Below are 15434 nucleotides of genomic sequence, written 5' to 3' on the forward strand. Positions count from 1 at the left end.
CCTCTCCTCAAGACCCCCTTTCTTCAACATCCCCCCTAAAATGGTCATCCAATCTTTACTTGGAAACCCCTACTGAGGTGACCACCCACTACCTGCCAGGGAAGACCGTTCCACTTGTTAAGAAATTTCCCCTAATTTTCCTTTTTTCAGTCTTTCAGTTCTGCCTGAAACATTATGCTATGAAAAAATATTAAAACATTTGTAAATTAACTCTTTGAACAGGATAAAAAGATAATTTTTAGATTTTACGAAAGAAGAGGTATACAAATATAAGTTTTAAATGTATAGTGCAACATTTTCAGAGTTGACAGGTGTGGTGGCATCCATTTGTAACCTCTTCTACTGGGTGGGGGTGGGGAGTGGTAGATCACCTGAGTAAGGAAGTTTGGGCTGCATTTAAAGGCTAAGCCTTAGATGAGGTGGCTGCACCAATGTGGGGAGCCCCTACGAGAGGAGGGGGCACCACACTCCCTAATCAACTCAGATTGGAAACAGAACAGGTAAATATTCTTTGCCCACTAGTAGTGCAGTGGAGCCTGTGAATAACCACTGCATTTCCACAGCCTTAGTGAGGTAGGGAGACCATGTAGATTAATTTGGAAGTGCATCACTAATGCACTTAAAGGTTTCTAAAGGGATTTAAAGATTTCTTTTTCATTTTGGGGGTTCCAGACATGTGAATTCGTCAGTGTAGGGAGCCCTAGGTGAATCTATTGTTACAGATCAACCACTCATCTGTATCTGAAAGGTTATGGCCTCTCAGTCGGTATTGGGAAGAACCAGGACTTGTACACACATCTTCTGGATTCTAAGGCCAGCCTACTATTCATTACAACATACTACCTCTCCCAAGTTTTCCTTATGTCATTTTTTTCTTTTAAAAATATAATAGATTCTGTATGCTCATTGAATTACCATCCACCTCAAAATAAGGAAGGCATAAAACAGTATGGCAGTGTACAAGCAGAGAAGGCTGACTTTTCTAGAGTGCTAACATTTTCTCTAGATAGAGATTCCTAATGTGAATCAAAGGAGCCAATATGGATGCTAGGCTAGAGAAATGAAATAGGACCCTGATAAGTTAATAATCATCAAAGATATTATAATTCCTGCCCATGAAACAAAAACCTTTCCCAAGCACCAAGTTCCTGTCACCTCCAGAGGGAAGGTTTTTACAAACAAATCTCTTTGCACCACTGTCAAAACAGGAGGAAATGGTGACATGTGATCCCTCGCTCCTTATGACCTCTCTACATTTAGGATGCACATTGATGATACTTGGTTACCATAAAACCAATGGCATTTGATGATTCATTTTAATATTTCCTTATCATCTCCTCTGGTTTTCCAGGCTACTGCTACAGCATCCTATGATTCTACCATACAAACTAACTTGGAGAATGCATTTCACACTGGCCTTCTCTTCAGTCTCCAATCATAACCTCTGCCAAGCCTGACTCTGTATTTCTTTGTTCAAAAACTCCCTCCTACCAGGAATGGTATCCCTTTCCCATTTTTTCTGATGATACCTCCCATTAAAAGTATCTGTTGTCTAATCTTTAAAAGCACAGTCCAAATACTACTTCTTTTACGAAAACTTCCATGCTCTTCCTCTCTTTCCCACTATTTTGTTTTGTACCTTCCTAATATGCTTCCTAATAGCTTCCTAATAATAGCCACTCAATTTTGTTTATTATTATTATTATTATTACCGGTAGCCTACCACAGAAGTTTAAGGTGCTTCATAAATACTTGTTGACTGACTGATTGATTGTGTTTTATGCCCTTACTAAGTGCCGTCAGGAAATTAGCTAAACCTTGAACCTCTCTCAGCATGTCTGTCCTCTGAATGCTGTGGGAGCTTGACAAACATTTGAAGAACTCAGCAGAATAATATATTTTGGTTTAATTTGTATATGTTAAAAATCACACACCCGAGCTGTGAGGGTGCCTTTAATTATGTTATTTTGGCTTTTTGGACTGACTCCAGAATTTGTTTACACTTCAAAAGAAAAAGTGATCTTGTATCTACACAAGTCTACAGTGACCACTAGTCATTCCATTTGGCCATGCAGGGGACTCCCAGTGTGGAAAATGAGTCCATTGATGCAGATCAACAATTCATCTATAACTTATAATCTTAGAGTTGGGTAGAGTAGCCTGTTATAGGCTTATGTTAAGCATTAGCTTATTGCTGAATCTTATGGCCATATCAAATGTAAGATTTTTATAGGATCCTAGGTTCATAGATCCAGGGCAGAAAGGGACTTACATATTATTTAGCCTGAGCCTTTCATTTTACACATGAGGAAACTGAATTCTATAGAAGAGAAATGACTTGTCCAAGGTCAAACAGGCAGTTTTAGAATCACTCACTCTTTCTATTTGAACTCAGGTCTCCTCGTCTGAGTTAAGAAATCTTGGAATATCCTAAAGCCTACATTTCTGCATTTCATGACATTTCAGTCAAGCCCAGACCAGCCTGAGTTCACAGGGGGAAGCAGAGAGTTACAGTTAATTTGTTTTATTCTGCTTAGCTAAGGTTAGCTTGTAAGCTGAGTTATTTTGGAATTTCTGGTTGAAAATACTTCTAGTATGGAAGACTGCACATTCCTGCCTTACTAAGTACAATATACAGATCCAAATGAAAGATTTATTTGATGAATGAAGTACAGATCAGGGTCCTGGGAATATTTCAGTCTTTTATCTCCAAACATGACTAAGGTTAAAGAAAGTATAGAGGGCAGGGAGGAATCCATAATGGGAGTTAATAGTAGTAATAGCTAACATTTATACCATGTGCCAGGCACCGTGCTAAGTGCTTTTTACCACTATTATCTCGTTTGATTCTTACAACAAACCTGAGAAGCAGGTGCTATTATTATCTTCATTTTTATAGTGGAGGAAACTGAGGCAGACAGAGGTTAAGTGACTTGCCCAGGATCACACAGGCAGTAAATGTTTGAGGCTAGATTGAACTCAGGTCCTCCTGACTCCAGGCCAGGTACAGAGTCACTTAGCATCTCTTGCCTCCTCCTGGGGTTTGCCCAGGAGCTTTCATGTGACGTCATGTTGCCTGTGCATCATGCTTCCCTTCTGCAGCCTTAGGGTTTTGCTTATTTTCTCCCCTCATTCAGGCTTGACCTTCTCACCTCTGCAGTGCTCATAGAAATGGGAGCGTATTATATGGCTGCTGGTTTGGTGAACTGACCAATCACATGGTTGTTTTTTTAAACAAACTATAAACTTAATAAATATCAACAAAGTCAAATAATCAAATAAACAAAAAAGGGTATAATGTCCCCCTTCATGTGTGATGCATGTGTTGTTATTTATCCTTCATTTTTGAAAAGGATCAATGACACCACAGGGCGATATCTTGACTCATGAATGAATTAGATTTAAGTGAGGCAGAGCTGCACAAAGTTATCGGTCTCACTCTCTCTATCAGAGTCATCGAAGGCCAATGGCAGGACAAAGGTCAAGATGACTGGCGATGACTTGGGATGCAGTGGATGACCTTAGCGTCTCTGATGTCTGCCCAAGGTCTAAGTTCATGGTGGTGCAACAAATTGTTCTCATTTGCCCATTCACATGCTTGGGATAGATATTCCCAAACTCACGGATGGGTTTGAAGCCTGTTGGTTACCCTCAACCTGATTTGGCCTGTCTGCCAAGGTGAGGCAGCTAGGTGACTCAGTGGATAGAGTGCTAGGAACTGGAGTCAGGAAAACCTGAGTTCAAATCTGGCCCCAGACACTTACTAGCTGTTTGACCCTGGGCGAGTTACTGAAACTCTGATATAAGCATGTACATACCATATAGGCATACATATATGATGCATATATGTGTATGTGTATATGTGCATATAAAATGTACACATATGTATACACATTGTATGCCCAGGGGTAGGGAACACGTGGCCTCGAAGCCACAGGTTCCCCAACCCCCATATACACACATATATAATGAATACTTTTGTATAGATGTGTTTAAAAACAAACATACAATATATAATGTATAATAATACACATGAGTTTATATGTATATATACATTATACACATATATACAATGTATACATTATACACCTACATGCAATGCATGTTTATATACATATTATATATACATATTTATATATGCATGTATATGTGTATGTAGCTGAATATTCACCATATTTGACAGATGGCATTTTACTTTTTGTATGTATATGTATGTGTATATACACATAATATATACATGCATATATACATGTGTGTAACTAAATGTTAACCATACTTGAGATAGGACATCTTAATTTGTGTGTCTCTGTGTGTGTGTATTACACAATATATGTGTATCTTATATATAGGTTATATCATCATAAATCTGCATATATGACACTACATGTATATCTATATAAAGATACACAGTCTAGTGGCAGGAGGATTATAGATCTGGAGTCCAGAGCCCTGAGTTTGGATCCCATCTCTATAGGTCTGTCCTCAGTTATATCTCTTAACAGCTCTATGCCTCAGTTTCCTCATTTGTAAAAAGGAGGACATGACCTTCAAGTATTTAAAAAGATATCATGGGGATGAAGGATTCAATTTGTTCTGTTGGATCCCCAAAAGAAGAACCAATAGTTAGGAGCGGTTGTTCTAAAAAGGAAAATTTAGGCTTGATGTCAGGGAAGACTCCCTCACAATTCAAGCTGGCCATCCCCAACAACTGAAAAGATTGGAGAAGCATTGATCAGGTATGTTGTAGCAGAGACTGTTCGGGGGTTTGGGGCTGGACTAGATGGTGGCTGAAGTCTCGTCCAACTCGAACATTCTGTTATTAAATATCTGCACTGCCTGCCTCAGGGGATTGCCATGGGAGAAAGTGCCTTGTAAACTATCAAGCATTATTCAGACATGAATTATTATGATTCTTTTACGCTGCGTAGCCTCTCTTTAGTTGCTGGAAAACTCTTCATTAAAAGTAAATAAAGAAATCAATAAAGATAGTTCCCCACACAGGCAAAATGTCCATCCTATTAGTTTTGAGGTTCTCATGTCCTGACTAAACACAAATTCTTTCTTGCACATAACTTACACAGCAGAATGACAGTTCACAAAAATTCCAGTCATGTAACAAACAAAAATTATCTAACCGTGCTGAAAATGTCTGCAGAATGAGAAATTAGTTCCACATTCCAGAAGAAAATGGTAATTATTATCCCTCAATACAGTCAGAAAGAAAATGAAAAGGGGGGTAGGTGGATAGGTACCGTTATAAAGACTTTTTTCTTACCTTGGTAAACATGGGTTTTCCATGCTGGGTGACCATGGTGCATTGATCACAGTCCACTGTGATTGATGAGTTGTGGTATGACTCTTTAGAATGCTTAAGAATGTAATACAGGTCTGTCACACCTCCTTCAAAGACAGTGCTGAAATAGCGGGGGATGAGAGTCCTTCCAATTGCTGTGGGAAAATATTTAAAATATATATATATATTATCAACTCAAATATTAAAACCCAAACACTGTAAAACTGAAAAAAAAATCATTTTCATCTGGAATGATGCATTGAAGAGATATTTTTTCAAAAGTGGTCATGTTCTTTTGGCATCCCTATTATGGAGACACATTTTTCTTTATAGGTTTTTGCTTCAGTCCTTTAATTTCACTGATGCCTGAAAGTCCCAGTATGGAAACTACTTGCATGATGCAGAACAGAGATATGTCTGTACTTCATAGAGAGCTGCCTAAGGCATTAAAAGGCTAAATGGCTACAATCTGGTCACATAGCTAATGTATATCAAGGGAAGACTTGAATACAGGTCTTCCTGACTTCAAGGACAGCTCTCTACCCACTTCACTGTGATGCCTTTGCTTCTTTATGCTATTCCTTTGGAAATAAGGGCAGCCATCTTTCTTGGTGTGTGTGTGTGTGTGTGTGTGTGTGTGTGTGTGTGTGCTTTAGTATGACAGTGGAAATGATGGTAGGTTAGAGTCAGAAGACTTCTGTTTGTGTTCCAGTCCCAACACTGACTAGCTTGGTAAGTTATTAACCTATCCAAGACTTCTTTTTGTTTGCTTGTTTGTTTTTTAATCTATAAAATGACGATGACAATATTTGTAATATCTCATCCACTGGGTCGTTGCAGGAAAAACAATGTAAATCTGAGTTACTATTATTATATTTATGTTGTAACTATGGGAGGAAAGGGTGACCCGTTATATCGGGGTAGCTTTATAAAAAAAATCTGAGAAAACTTCGTGAGTATTACTTTAGGAGAGGTACATCCTATGCAAAATATCTGATAAACGAACTGGATCAACACTTCCCTTTTTACATGTGTTTGAATTCCAGCTGCCCCACCCTGCTCCCTTTCACATACCTACATATTTCTTTTCTTTCTTTCTATTTTTTTTTTGAGGTAATTGGGGTTAATGACTTGCCTAGGATCACACAGCTAAGTAAGTGAGGATGGATTTGAACTCAGGTCCTCCTGATTTCAGGGCTGGGGCTCTATCCACTGTACCACCTAGCTACCCCATATTTCATTTAACAATGGAAATTCTTACATGTGGACAGAATCTTCATGTTGCTAAGCTGCATGCCCATGAGGAGAGGGTAAGAAAGGAGACTTGTAAATATCAATTACTCTAACAACTCGGGCCTAATTTCCAAAAAACTTTATGTAAATTTGTTGGGGAGCTAACACATCCCATTAAATGTACCTTGGCTGGATTTCCCTAGTTCATAGATTGCATAGAATTGTAGTGTGTAGAACGTTCAAGGTGTAAGGGACTTTTTCTTGGCCTTAGTTTCCTTACTCATAAAGAGAAAAGATAAGGCAAGATGATCACCGAGGTTCCTTCCAGTTTTTACCTTTTATGATTGCATTCCAGTCTCTCATTTCTCATACCCTATCCCACATTTTGTAGATTAGGAAACTGAAGGAAGGGAGAGGGCAGTGAGACTAAAGGACTGGATTTGCCCAAGGTCTTACAGCTAGCTAGGGACAGAGATGGAAGTCGAATCTGGGTCTCTTAGCTCAATGGCCATTCCATTACTCTAGTCTGCCTCCAGTTCTTTTAAGCAGCTTGGTGTACATCTGAGTATTTGTGGTCCATTGACTTAGAATGACAGAATCTTAGGGCTTGGAAGGGACTGCGGAAGTCTTTTAATCTGTCCCGTTCTATCCCCCTGGCGTAACCAGTTCATCCCCTCCACAACATCCTTGACAAGTGGTATTCCAGCCTCTACTTAAACATTTCCAGTGAGGGCAAGCTCACCGTGTTACCAAGGCATCCCATTCCCTTCTGAGATGACGTTAATTGTTAGGAACTCCTTTCTTACATTGAGCTGAAGTTTGCCTGGCTTTTTCCTTAGAAGAGCATTGCATGCATTTATTTTTGCTGTGACTTGAAGTCTTCTTACACAAAAACTTTCCACTGGCATTAGCAGGAACTTTGCCTGTGTGCAAATAGAAAGCCAGGCTGCAGGAGAATATTTTCTTAAGCATTTATTAAATCCCTCATGTTGACTATCCTAAAGTTCTAGAGGCATACAATGCTATTTAATAGATGAATAAATGAGCCGCTGGTGATAATGCTCAGGAAAAAAGTCTCTATTTAAGAAATATTTTAATGTTTGAAAACATTTAGTTTTAATTTCAACAAACACCAATGTTAATCCATTTGGTGTAGCTCTACAGCTAATTTATATATAGACTTACTTTTTAAATTAAATTAAAACACAAACTAACACACACACACACACACACACACACTGGAGAGGTGTTGCTATAGAAAGCAGTTTCCTGTACCAGGCTTTAAAGCAAGAGTTCTGAATCTGGGGTCCTGGGGCCTAAAGGGTCCGTGAATAGACAGCAGAGTCTGTGAATATGGGTGGGAAAATATGACATCTTTACTTTCACTAACCTTGGGTTTTCTTTGTAATCCTATGTATCTTGTATTACGTGTTTAATAATATTATACAGAGAAGGTGTCTATAGGCTTTATGGACTATCACAGAGGTCCATGACACAAAAAAAGGTTGAGAATCCCTGCTCTAGAGGATTCTAATTGACAACCTTGTCCCAACACCTTGGCCATCCAATCTGGCCTTCTTGACGCTGCCCACGCGCAACATACTGTTGCCCATATCCCTTCCTTTATGTAGGCTCTCCCTGGTGCCTGGAATGCACTCTCTCCCAGTCTCCGCTTTGTTTCCCCCAATGCCCACCTTCTATGTGAGGCCCTAAACCTAGCACATTTCTTGGGGAAGTCAGTCAACTGGTATTTATTAAGTGCCTATTATGTGCCAGACACTGGGCTAAGTGCTGAGGTAAGTACTTCATAAATGCTTGAGGATTTATTGTCTATTTTAAGTAGTTTCTCTTGCTTAATGTTCATTGAAGAAGCAATTGGCCCCTAAGCATATGCTATACAATATAGATAGTGTCAAGAGAGTACATTTTAGATGCATTCCTCTACGTATGTACGTATGGAGCATGAGTTCCTGTTGCTTCCAAATCTCAATATTTCAAGGAGCCATGACTTCATCTTATTGGACAATTTCTCCACCAGCACCAATAATGTAGCTCTTGTTTAGTCATTTCAGTCATCTGACTCTTTGTGACCCAATTTGGGATTTTCTTGGTGAAGATGCTGGAGTGGTTTTCCATTTCCTTCTCTGGCTCATTTACAGATGAGGAAACTGAGGCAAACCGGGTTAAATGTCTTGCCCAGGGTCACAAGCCAGTAAGTGTCTGAGACTGGATTTGAACTCAGGTCTTTCTGACTATAGGACTGGAGGCCCTCCAGTAGGCTTTAGTTAAAAAAGCTCAACAGACTATCTCATTGGTGGGATAGTGGGATATAAAGCTTTGGACCTATAGTCAGGAAGTCCTGAGTTTTAATCTTGCCTCAGGTACTTATTAGTTGTAGGACCTTGAGCAAGTCATTAACCTCTCTCGGCCTCAGTTTCCTCATCTGAAAAAAGTGAGGATAATAATAGCACCTATCTCAAAGGGTTGTTGAAAGGATCAAATGAGTCATATATGTAATGTTCTTCAAGAACTTTGAAGTCCCATATAAATGTTAGTTATTATGTTTGTGATTTCATTGTTATAAGGAACTCTTTTATATGAAGAAGCTCCTTATGTTGGTACAGGTCAGCACGTACTCTACAATTTCATCTTAGAGAATTGTCTAGAGCATTGAGAGATGAAGGAACTTGCCCAGGGTCACACAGCTAGGAGGTATCAAAGGTGGCACTCAAACCCAAGTGTTCTTGACTCCAAAGTCAGCTCTCTATCCACTGTCCCATGGCTGCCTCTCGTTATTATTACCATCTCCATCGTGATTAATTTCATAAGTTGTTGTGGCCAAAATAATGTATCATCTAGTGGTCAATCCTTGGTAATGACCCTATCCAACCTAAACCTCAGCCAGACCTCAAATGACAGAAGTGTAACCTGTCACCAGGCTTTCATTTGAGGCCTTTCCCATCTGTTAGGACCAGTGAGGGCTTCTATTCCCCTGGCAGAGCCTTTGAGAGCTCAGGGTCACAGCCATGCTGTGATAAGACATTTGAAGAAGATTTTAATGAGTTGCCTCCACAGTTCACATTTCTTTTGAGAAATCCAACCCTATTATATCAATGAAAGGTGTCATGACTAATGTTGTAAAGAATCATTTGTGCTGTTAAACCTGTATAACTAGATCAAATAAATATAAATGTATAATTTAAAATAATTGTGATAAATAATCACATATATCACCAAATATAAGTTAAATCACATGAATTTTTGCACATAAACCACCCCCCGCTTAGAACTGATTACTGCACATCAACCCCAATAATTTGGTGAGCTGAGTTGTCTATTGATTAGCATAAATGTACATATACATTTAAATATAGGATTAAAGTGAAAATACTGTGACAGTATAATACAGTAGTATTATATAGGATCTAAGCAAAATTACATTCAACTCGATTAATTGTTGGTGACTGAATCACACTGCAGTTTATCCACAGCACATCTTACTTTCAATTTCTTTGTGATATCATTGCTTACTTTAAATAAATCCTTTTCTGGTTTAGCCACCCTTTCAATTTATAGCCCAGCAGGAGTTGGATGGGAAAGAACTTTGTGATTCCTTCACATTAACCCTAAATTCTTAATCACCACCTCCAGCTCAGAAAATATATGAACTGGGTAGCAATTCACCCAGGCAATGGAGTGAGGAAAAAGAATGCTTTGCTTAGGGTTGGTCTTTTGCATTGATCTGAGAGATAATCTTGTCCATTTCCAACAAGAAATAGTAAGCTAGTGGATTAAGGATGTGATAGGAGAATGTTGCAATCTTTTCCAGGGTCTTCTGGTCATAATACAAGTTCATAATTTTTTTGGGGGGGAGGATCATACTGTGAATTCATAGACACACCTTTGTTATATTAGGCTGTAAGCTCCTCAAGGGCAGAAATTAGACAATCTAGCATAATAAAGGTGTTTTATTAGTCTTATTCATCTTGGTATCTTCCTTAGGACCTAGCCCACTATCTTCCACAAAGTAGGGACTCAATTAATATTTGTTGAATGAATGGATAAAGACAAAAGCAGCATTCTTGATGATTTTGCATTGTCCACCATTCCCTACCAGAGTTCTGGATCATCAAGCATTACGTTACTCTATGAATGCATTTTATTTTTATACCTGCATCATATGTTCATACCATAGATAAGCCAAATGAAAATACATTCTTTATCTATGCATTTAAATCAACCCTGTATCCATCCTTCACTCTCCAAAACAGAATATAGTTCTCAAAGAATCTTGCAATTTATGTTGGCCATAGTAATTGCTGTGTGGGACACTGCAGATTTAAAACACTCAGGGAGAAAAGTCAGAGATGTCATCGCTGTTAAAAATTTACCACATCTCATGCATTCCCATCATTGTGGAGGCAAAAACAATAGCAATGGAAAAGATGGACGAGCACATGGAAGGTTGCTTGGAATATTGGTTGTGGTCCATACCCTATACATTATTTAATTCTATATTTTTGAAATAGAAAAGAAAATCATGGAGTAAATTATTTAGGAGACAGAAATGTGTAAAAACTAGTTTAAGTAATTCTCAACCTTGTAGGTAAATATCAATAATATATATTATATAATATTATATTTATATATATATAATAAAAAATAGCCTAGAAATCACTAAATATTCCCATTCAGAGATTTTTCAGGATTTTGAGCTCACTGTTTAGGCTAGGCTTCTAGTGAGGAGAGAGGAAAGATTGAAAGTTAATTTTGTGACAAGGAATTTGACAGAATGATGGTTTTTCAGAAACAATAAACACCCCAAATCAGTTTAATTTCCACCTGTCCCCTTTAAGTTTCTGAATGACTCAAGCTACTTGATCCCTCAGGCACAGAAGTCACTGTGCTTCTATTCTCCTAGGTATCTTCCTCTCCTCTAGGTTTATGCCACTATTAGGGAGTAGTCAGATATGGAGGTGTGTCTACAGAACTGCTCTGTCCTTGTCAACAATGTGCAATGGCATTTTTCAACTCCTCAGCCAGAGTCCTCCCTAATAATTTGGCCCCATTTTTCCTATCCAAATTTACAGGATCATAGAATCATGGAGATACAACTTTGGAAGGGACCTCAAATCCAAGTTCATTGCCAACTATGAATCCTACCTATGACATCCCTGACATTATACGACCTGTTCATCATCCATCCTCTGCTTCATGACCTCTAGTTACATCTTTCAATACAGCCCATTGTGTCATGACACAGCTCTAGTTATTAGGAAGATTACATGCACACTGCACTCAATTATCTTGTAGATTCCACCCATTGGTTCCCATTTAGCCTTCTGTGGTCAAGTAGAACAAACTGAATTCTTCTATTCACATGGTAACCTCTCAGCTATCTGAAGACAGCAGGAAAGCCCCTCCTAAGTCTCTCCATTTCCAATTCCTTTAATTCATCTTCATGTGATATAGTTTCAAGTTCCTTCATCAGCAGCCCACTGCTCATACTTGTCAATGCCCCACCTAAGATACGGCACTAGACTTGATGCAAGATTACTGATATTGTCTGACCAGGATTCAGAATAGTAGCAATGTCATATCCTTCAATCTGGGCACAAACCTTCTTTAATATAAACTAAAATAATGCCAAAGGAACTTTGCAATTTCCTGAAGGCTATCTAGCCCACTTTTCTCCTCTTGCTAAATTCTGGACCCAATTCATCATCTATTTGTTCTGTTTGTCTCTCTCCCCTACTTCCCATTTACACATATGTTCATATACAACTGTTGGACAAACTCTTTATATTGTTCATCTAATTGAATGTTGTAATCTGGACAGTAGAATATCTTTCAACTCCTGACATTCAGTCTTGCATCTCCAAATGCCAATTAAACATCTCAAACTGTATGTCCCACAGACATCTTAAATTCTACATGTCCAAAACCGAAATTATTATCTCCATCTCCACCAAATCCTCCCCTTTTCCCAATTTCACTATTATTATTATTATTATTAAGGGCACCACCCTCCTCCTAGTCACCCATGCTCACAAGCTAAGCATCATCCTTGATTCCCCACTTTCTCTCAAACTTCCTTCTACAGCGATATCCAGTCTATTGACGAGACTTGTCCATTCTAACTTTGAAACCTCTCTCACAAATACCACCTTTTCTCCCCTGACACTGGCAGCACCCTAGTGTAGATTCTCACCACCTTGTGCCTAGACTGTTGCAGAACCATCTTGTTAGTCTCCCTTCTTCATGTGTCTTCCCAGTATACATTATCCTCCACTCAGCTATTCAAAGTGATCTCCCTAAAGTTCTGGCCATGTCATACTGTCTTCACTAAACTCCAGTGGCTCCCTATTACGAAGATCAAATATAAAATCTACTGTTTGGCTTTTGAAGCCATTCACAACTTGACCCCTTTCTACCTTTCCAGTCTTCTTATATCTTATTCCCTGCCATATACTCAATTCTCCAGTGATTCTGTCTTTCTTGCTACTTCTCACACAAGACATTTCATCTCTAGACTGAAATTTCAAGGACTGTCCCCAGGTCTGGAATCCTCTCCCTACTTATCTTTGCCTCCTGGTTTCCCTGACTTCTTTTAAATCTCAAATAAAATTTAACCTTCTGCAAGAAGCTTTTCCTGGTCCCCCTTTATGCTAGTTTCATTCCTATATTGAATGTTTCCAATTCATCCTATACATATCTGGTTTGCACATAGTTGTTTACATGTTATCTCCCCTATTACCTTGTAAGCTACTTGAGGGCAGTCACTGCTTTTGCTGCCTTTCTTTATATCCCCAGCACTTGCCATATTGATTGACATATTGTAGGTGCTCAATATATGCTTCTTGACTTGATTTTATCTACTTGAATGTGCTTGCATATGTGTTTGTACGTGTGTGCATGTGTGTGTGATTAGAACAAACTTTTTTGAGTGGTCATGGATAATTTCCCAGGGGTCTCTGACTTATTTCAAGATTTACTGTAACCAGCTCAATGTCGTACACAAATAGAAACATGTCCTCAAATGTTTCCCAGAAACAGAGAACCATCATTTTAATGTCAACATTCTACCAGTGTTGTTGTCTGGCTGCAGGTCACGGAACACCACAGTCTTCAAAGAATTAAAAATGAGTCACACACAGAAAGCAACAGAGAAGCCCGTGGTGAATCTAAGAAGGTTGCAACATATAACAAATAAGGAAGTTATAAAAAGCGGGGGTGGGGAGGGGGGCTGGTCACATAGCCAGAGCAAAGGCAATAAAAAGTCAATAGCCCAAGGGTTCTACTGGTATTCTCATGATGTCAGGAGAAACTGAAGAAGGACCCCAGTACATTAGGTCGACTCCCTGTGCCTAACTTATAGAAGGACAAGGAGAAGAGTCACAAAGGATGGGTTGGCATGGGTGGGTTACCAGTTGCATCATTACAGGGAACACACAAAGTGATGAGCAAATCAATCCATTTGAGTATTTGAGTATAAGATCTCATCATATCCCACTAATTCCTAAGATTTTCTCTTTACAAAATCATGGAACATTAGATTTGGAAGGGCCCTCAGAGGACAACCATCTCAACTCACATATTAAAATAAAAAATCCCTTCTCCATAATTTCCAAACTCCAATTCTTTTAATCCCTTATTTCTAGTGAGGAGAAACCCACTATGTTCCTCCAAATCAGCTTATTACACGTTGAGAATGCTATAATGATTACAAAGCTCTTTCCTTGCGTGGAGTTTAAATCTACCTTTCTACAGCTTTTACCCTTTGCTTCTTCTTGTCTTGTCTTCTAGGGCAAGGGGAAAAAGTTCAATTCTTCTTTCACTGGACAGCTCTCACATACGTGAAGACCATGACCATATCTCCCCTAAGTATTTTCTTCTCCTGTCTAAGTACCCCAATTCTTTCAACTGGATATTTGCTTTGTTATGACCAAAGGCTTTTACCAGCCTGGTTACCCTTTTCTGTCGTATCTCCAGCTCATCAATCCCCTTTGAAAAGCTGGATCTCAGGACCTAACATAGTACCGGACAAAGGAGAATGTGGCTATCACTTCTTCTGGTTTAGGAATTCTTAACCTTGGGCTCATAAACCTGGTTTTAAGAAATATATATTTTGGTTATTGTATTTCAATATAATTGGTTTCTCTTATAATACCACTGATTTGGTTATGTTCTCATTATTCTGAGAAGGGGTCCATAGGCTTTACTGGACTAGAAAACAAACAAACAAAAAGGTTAAGAAGAAGGAAACAAATATTTACTTAGTACTTAGTATGTTCCAGGCACTGTACTAAGCACTTTACAAATATCATCTCATTTGATCCTTACAATAGCCCTGGGAAATAAAGCTTATCTCCATTTCAAGTATGATGAAATGAAGACAGACAGAGGTTAAGTGACTTGTCCAGGCACAGAGTTAGTAAATTTGTGAGATCAAATTTAAATTCAGGTCTCCTTGACTCCAGGACATGCATTGTATCCATGGTACCACTTACCTGACTTTCAGTTAGTCTCTCTCAATTCGGCCTAAAATTGCGTTAGTTTTTAGACACCACATCACACAACTCACTCACAACAAGTTTCACCCTAGTTTTTCAGATCTTTTCCAATAAACCACTATCAATCCACATCTCCTGCATCTTCTAGTTCTGAAGTGGATTTTTAAAGTCAACTGTAGGATTGTACACTTATCTGTATGACATTTCATCTTATTGTAGTCTGCTCAACATCCTGGCTTTTCAAGATCTTTCTGAATCCTGACCCTGTCATCCAACATGGTAGCTATTCTTGGGAGTTTTATGTTACCTCTGATTTTGATGAATGGGCCATCTATGCCATCATCCAAGCAATGGAGAAAACTGTTAAGCAATGCAGGGATACACACACATACATA

General features: G+C 38.8%; 1 protein-coding gene across 11 annotated transcripts in view; it reads right to left on the minus strand.

Moving 5' to 3' along the window:
* Positions 1 to 15434, minus strand: part of LDB2 (LIM domain binding 2) — a 411762-nt gene that overhangs the window by 101527 nt on the left and 294801 nt on the right. For all 11 annotated transcript variants that reach the window (XM_027836666.1, XM_027836665.1, XM_027836664.1 and 8 more), the window contains one exon: positions 5276 to 5448. In XM_027836666.1, the coding sequence (XP_027692467.1) occupies positions 5276 to 5448 (173 nt within the window). The remainder of the gene's footprint in view (positions 1 to 5275; positions 5449 to 15434) is intronic.

This window comes from Vombatus ursinus, unplaced genomic scaffold (genome assembly GCF_900497805.2).
Source record: "Vombatus ursinus unplaced genomic scaffold, bare-nosed wombat genome assembly UNPS02014818.1, whole genome shotgun sequence".
NCBI lineage: Eukaryota > Metazoa > Chordata > Mammalia > Diprotodontia > Vombatidae > Vombatus > Vombatus ursinus.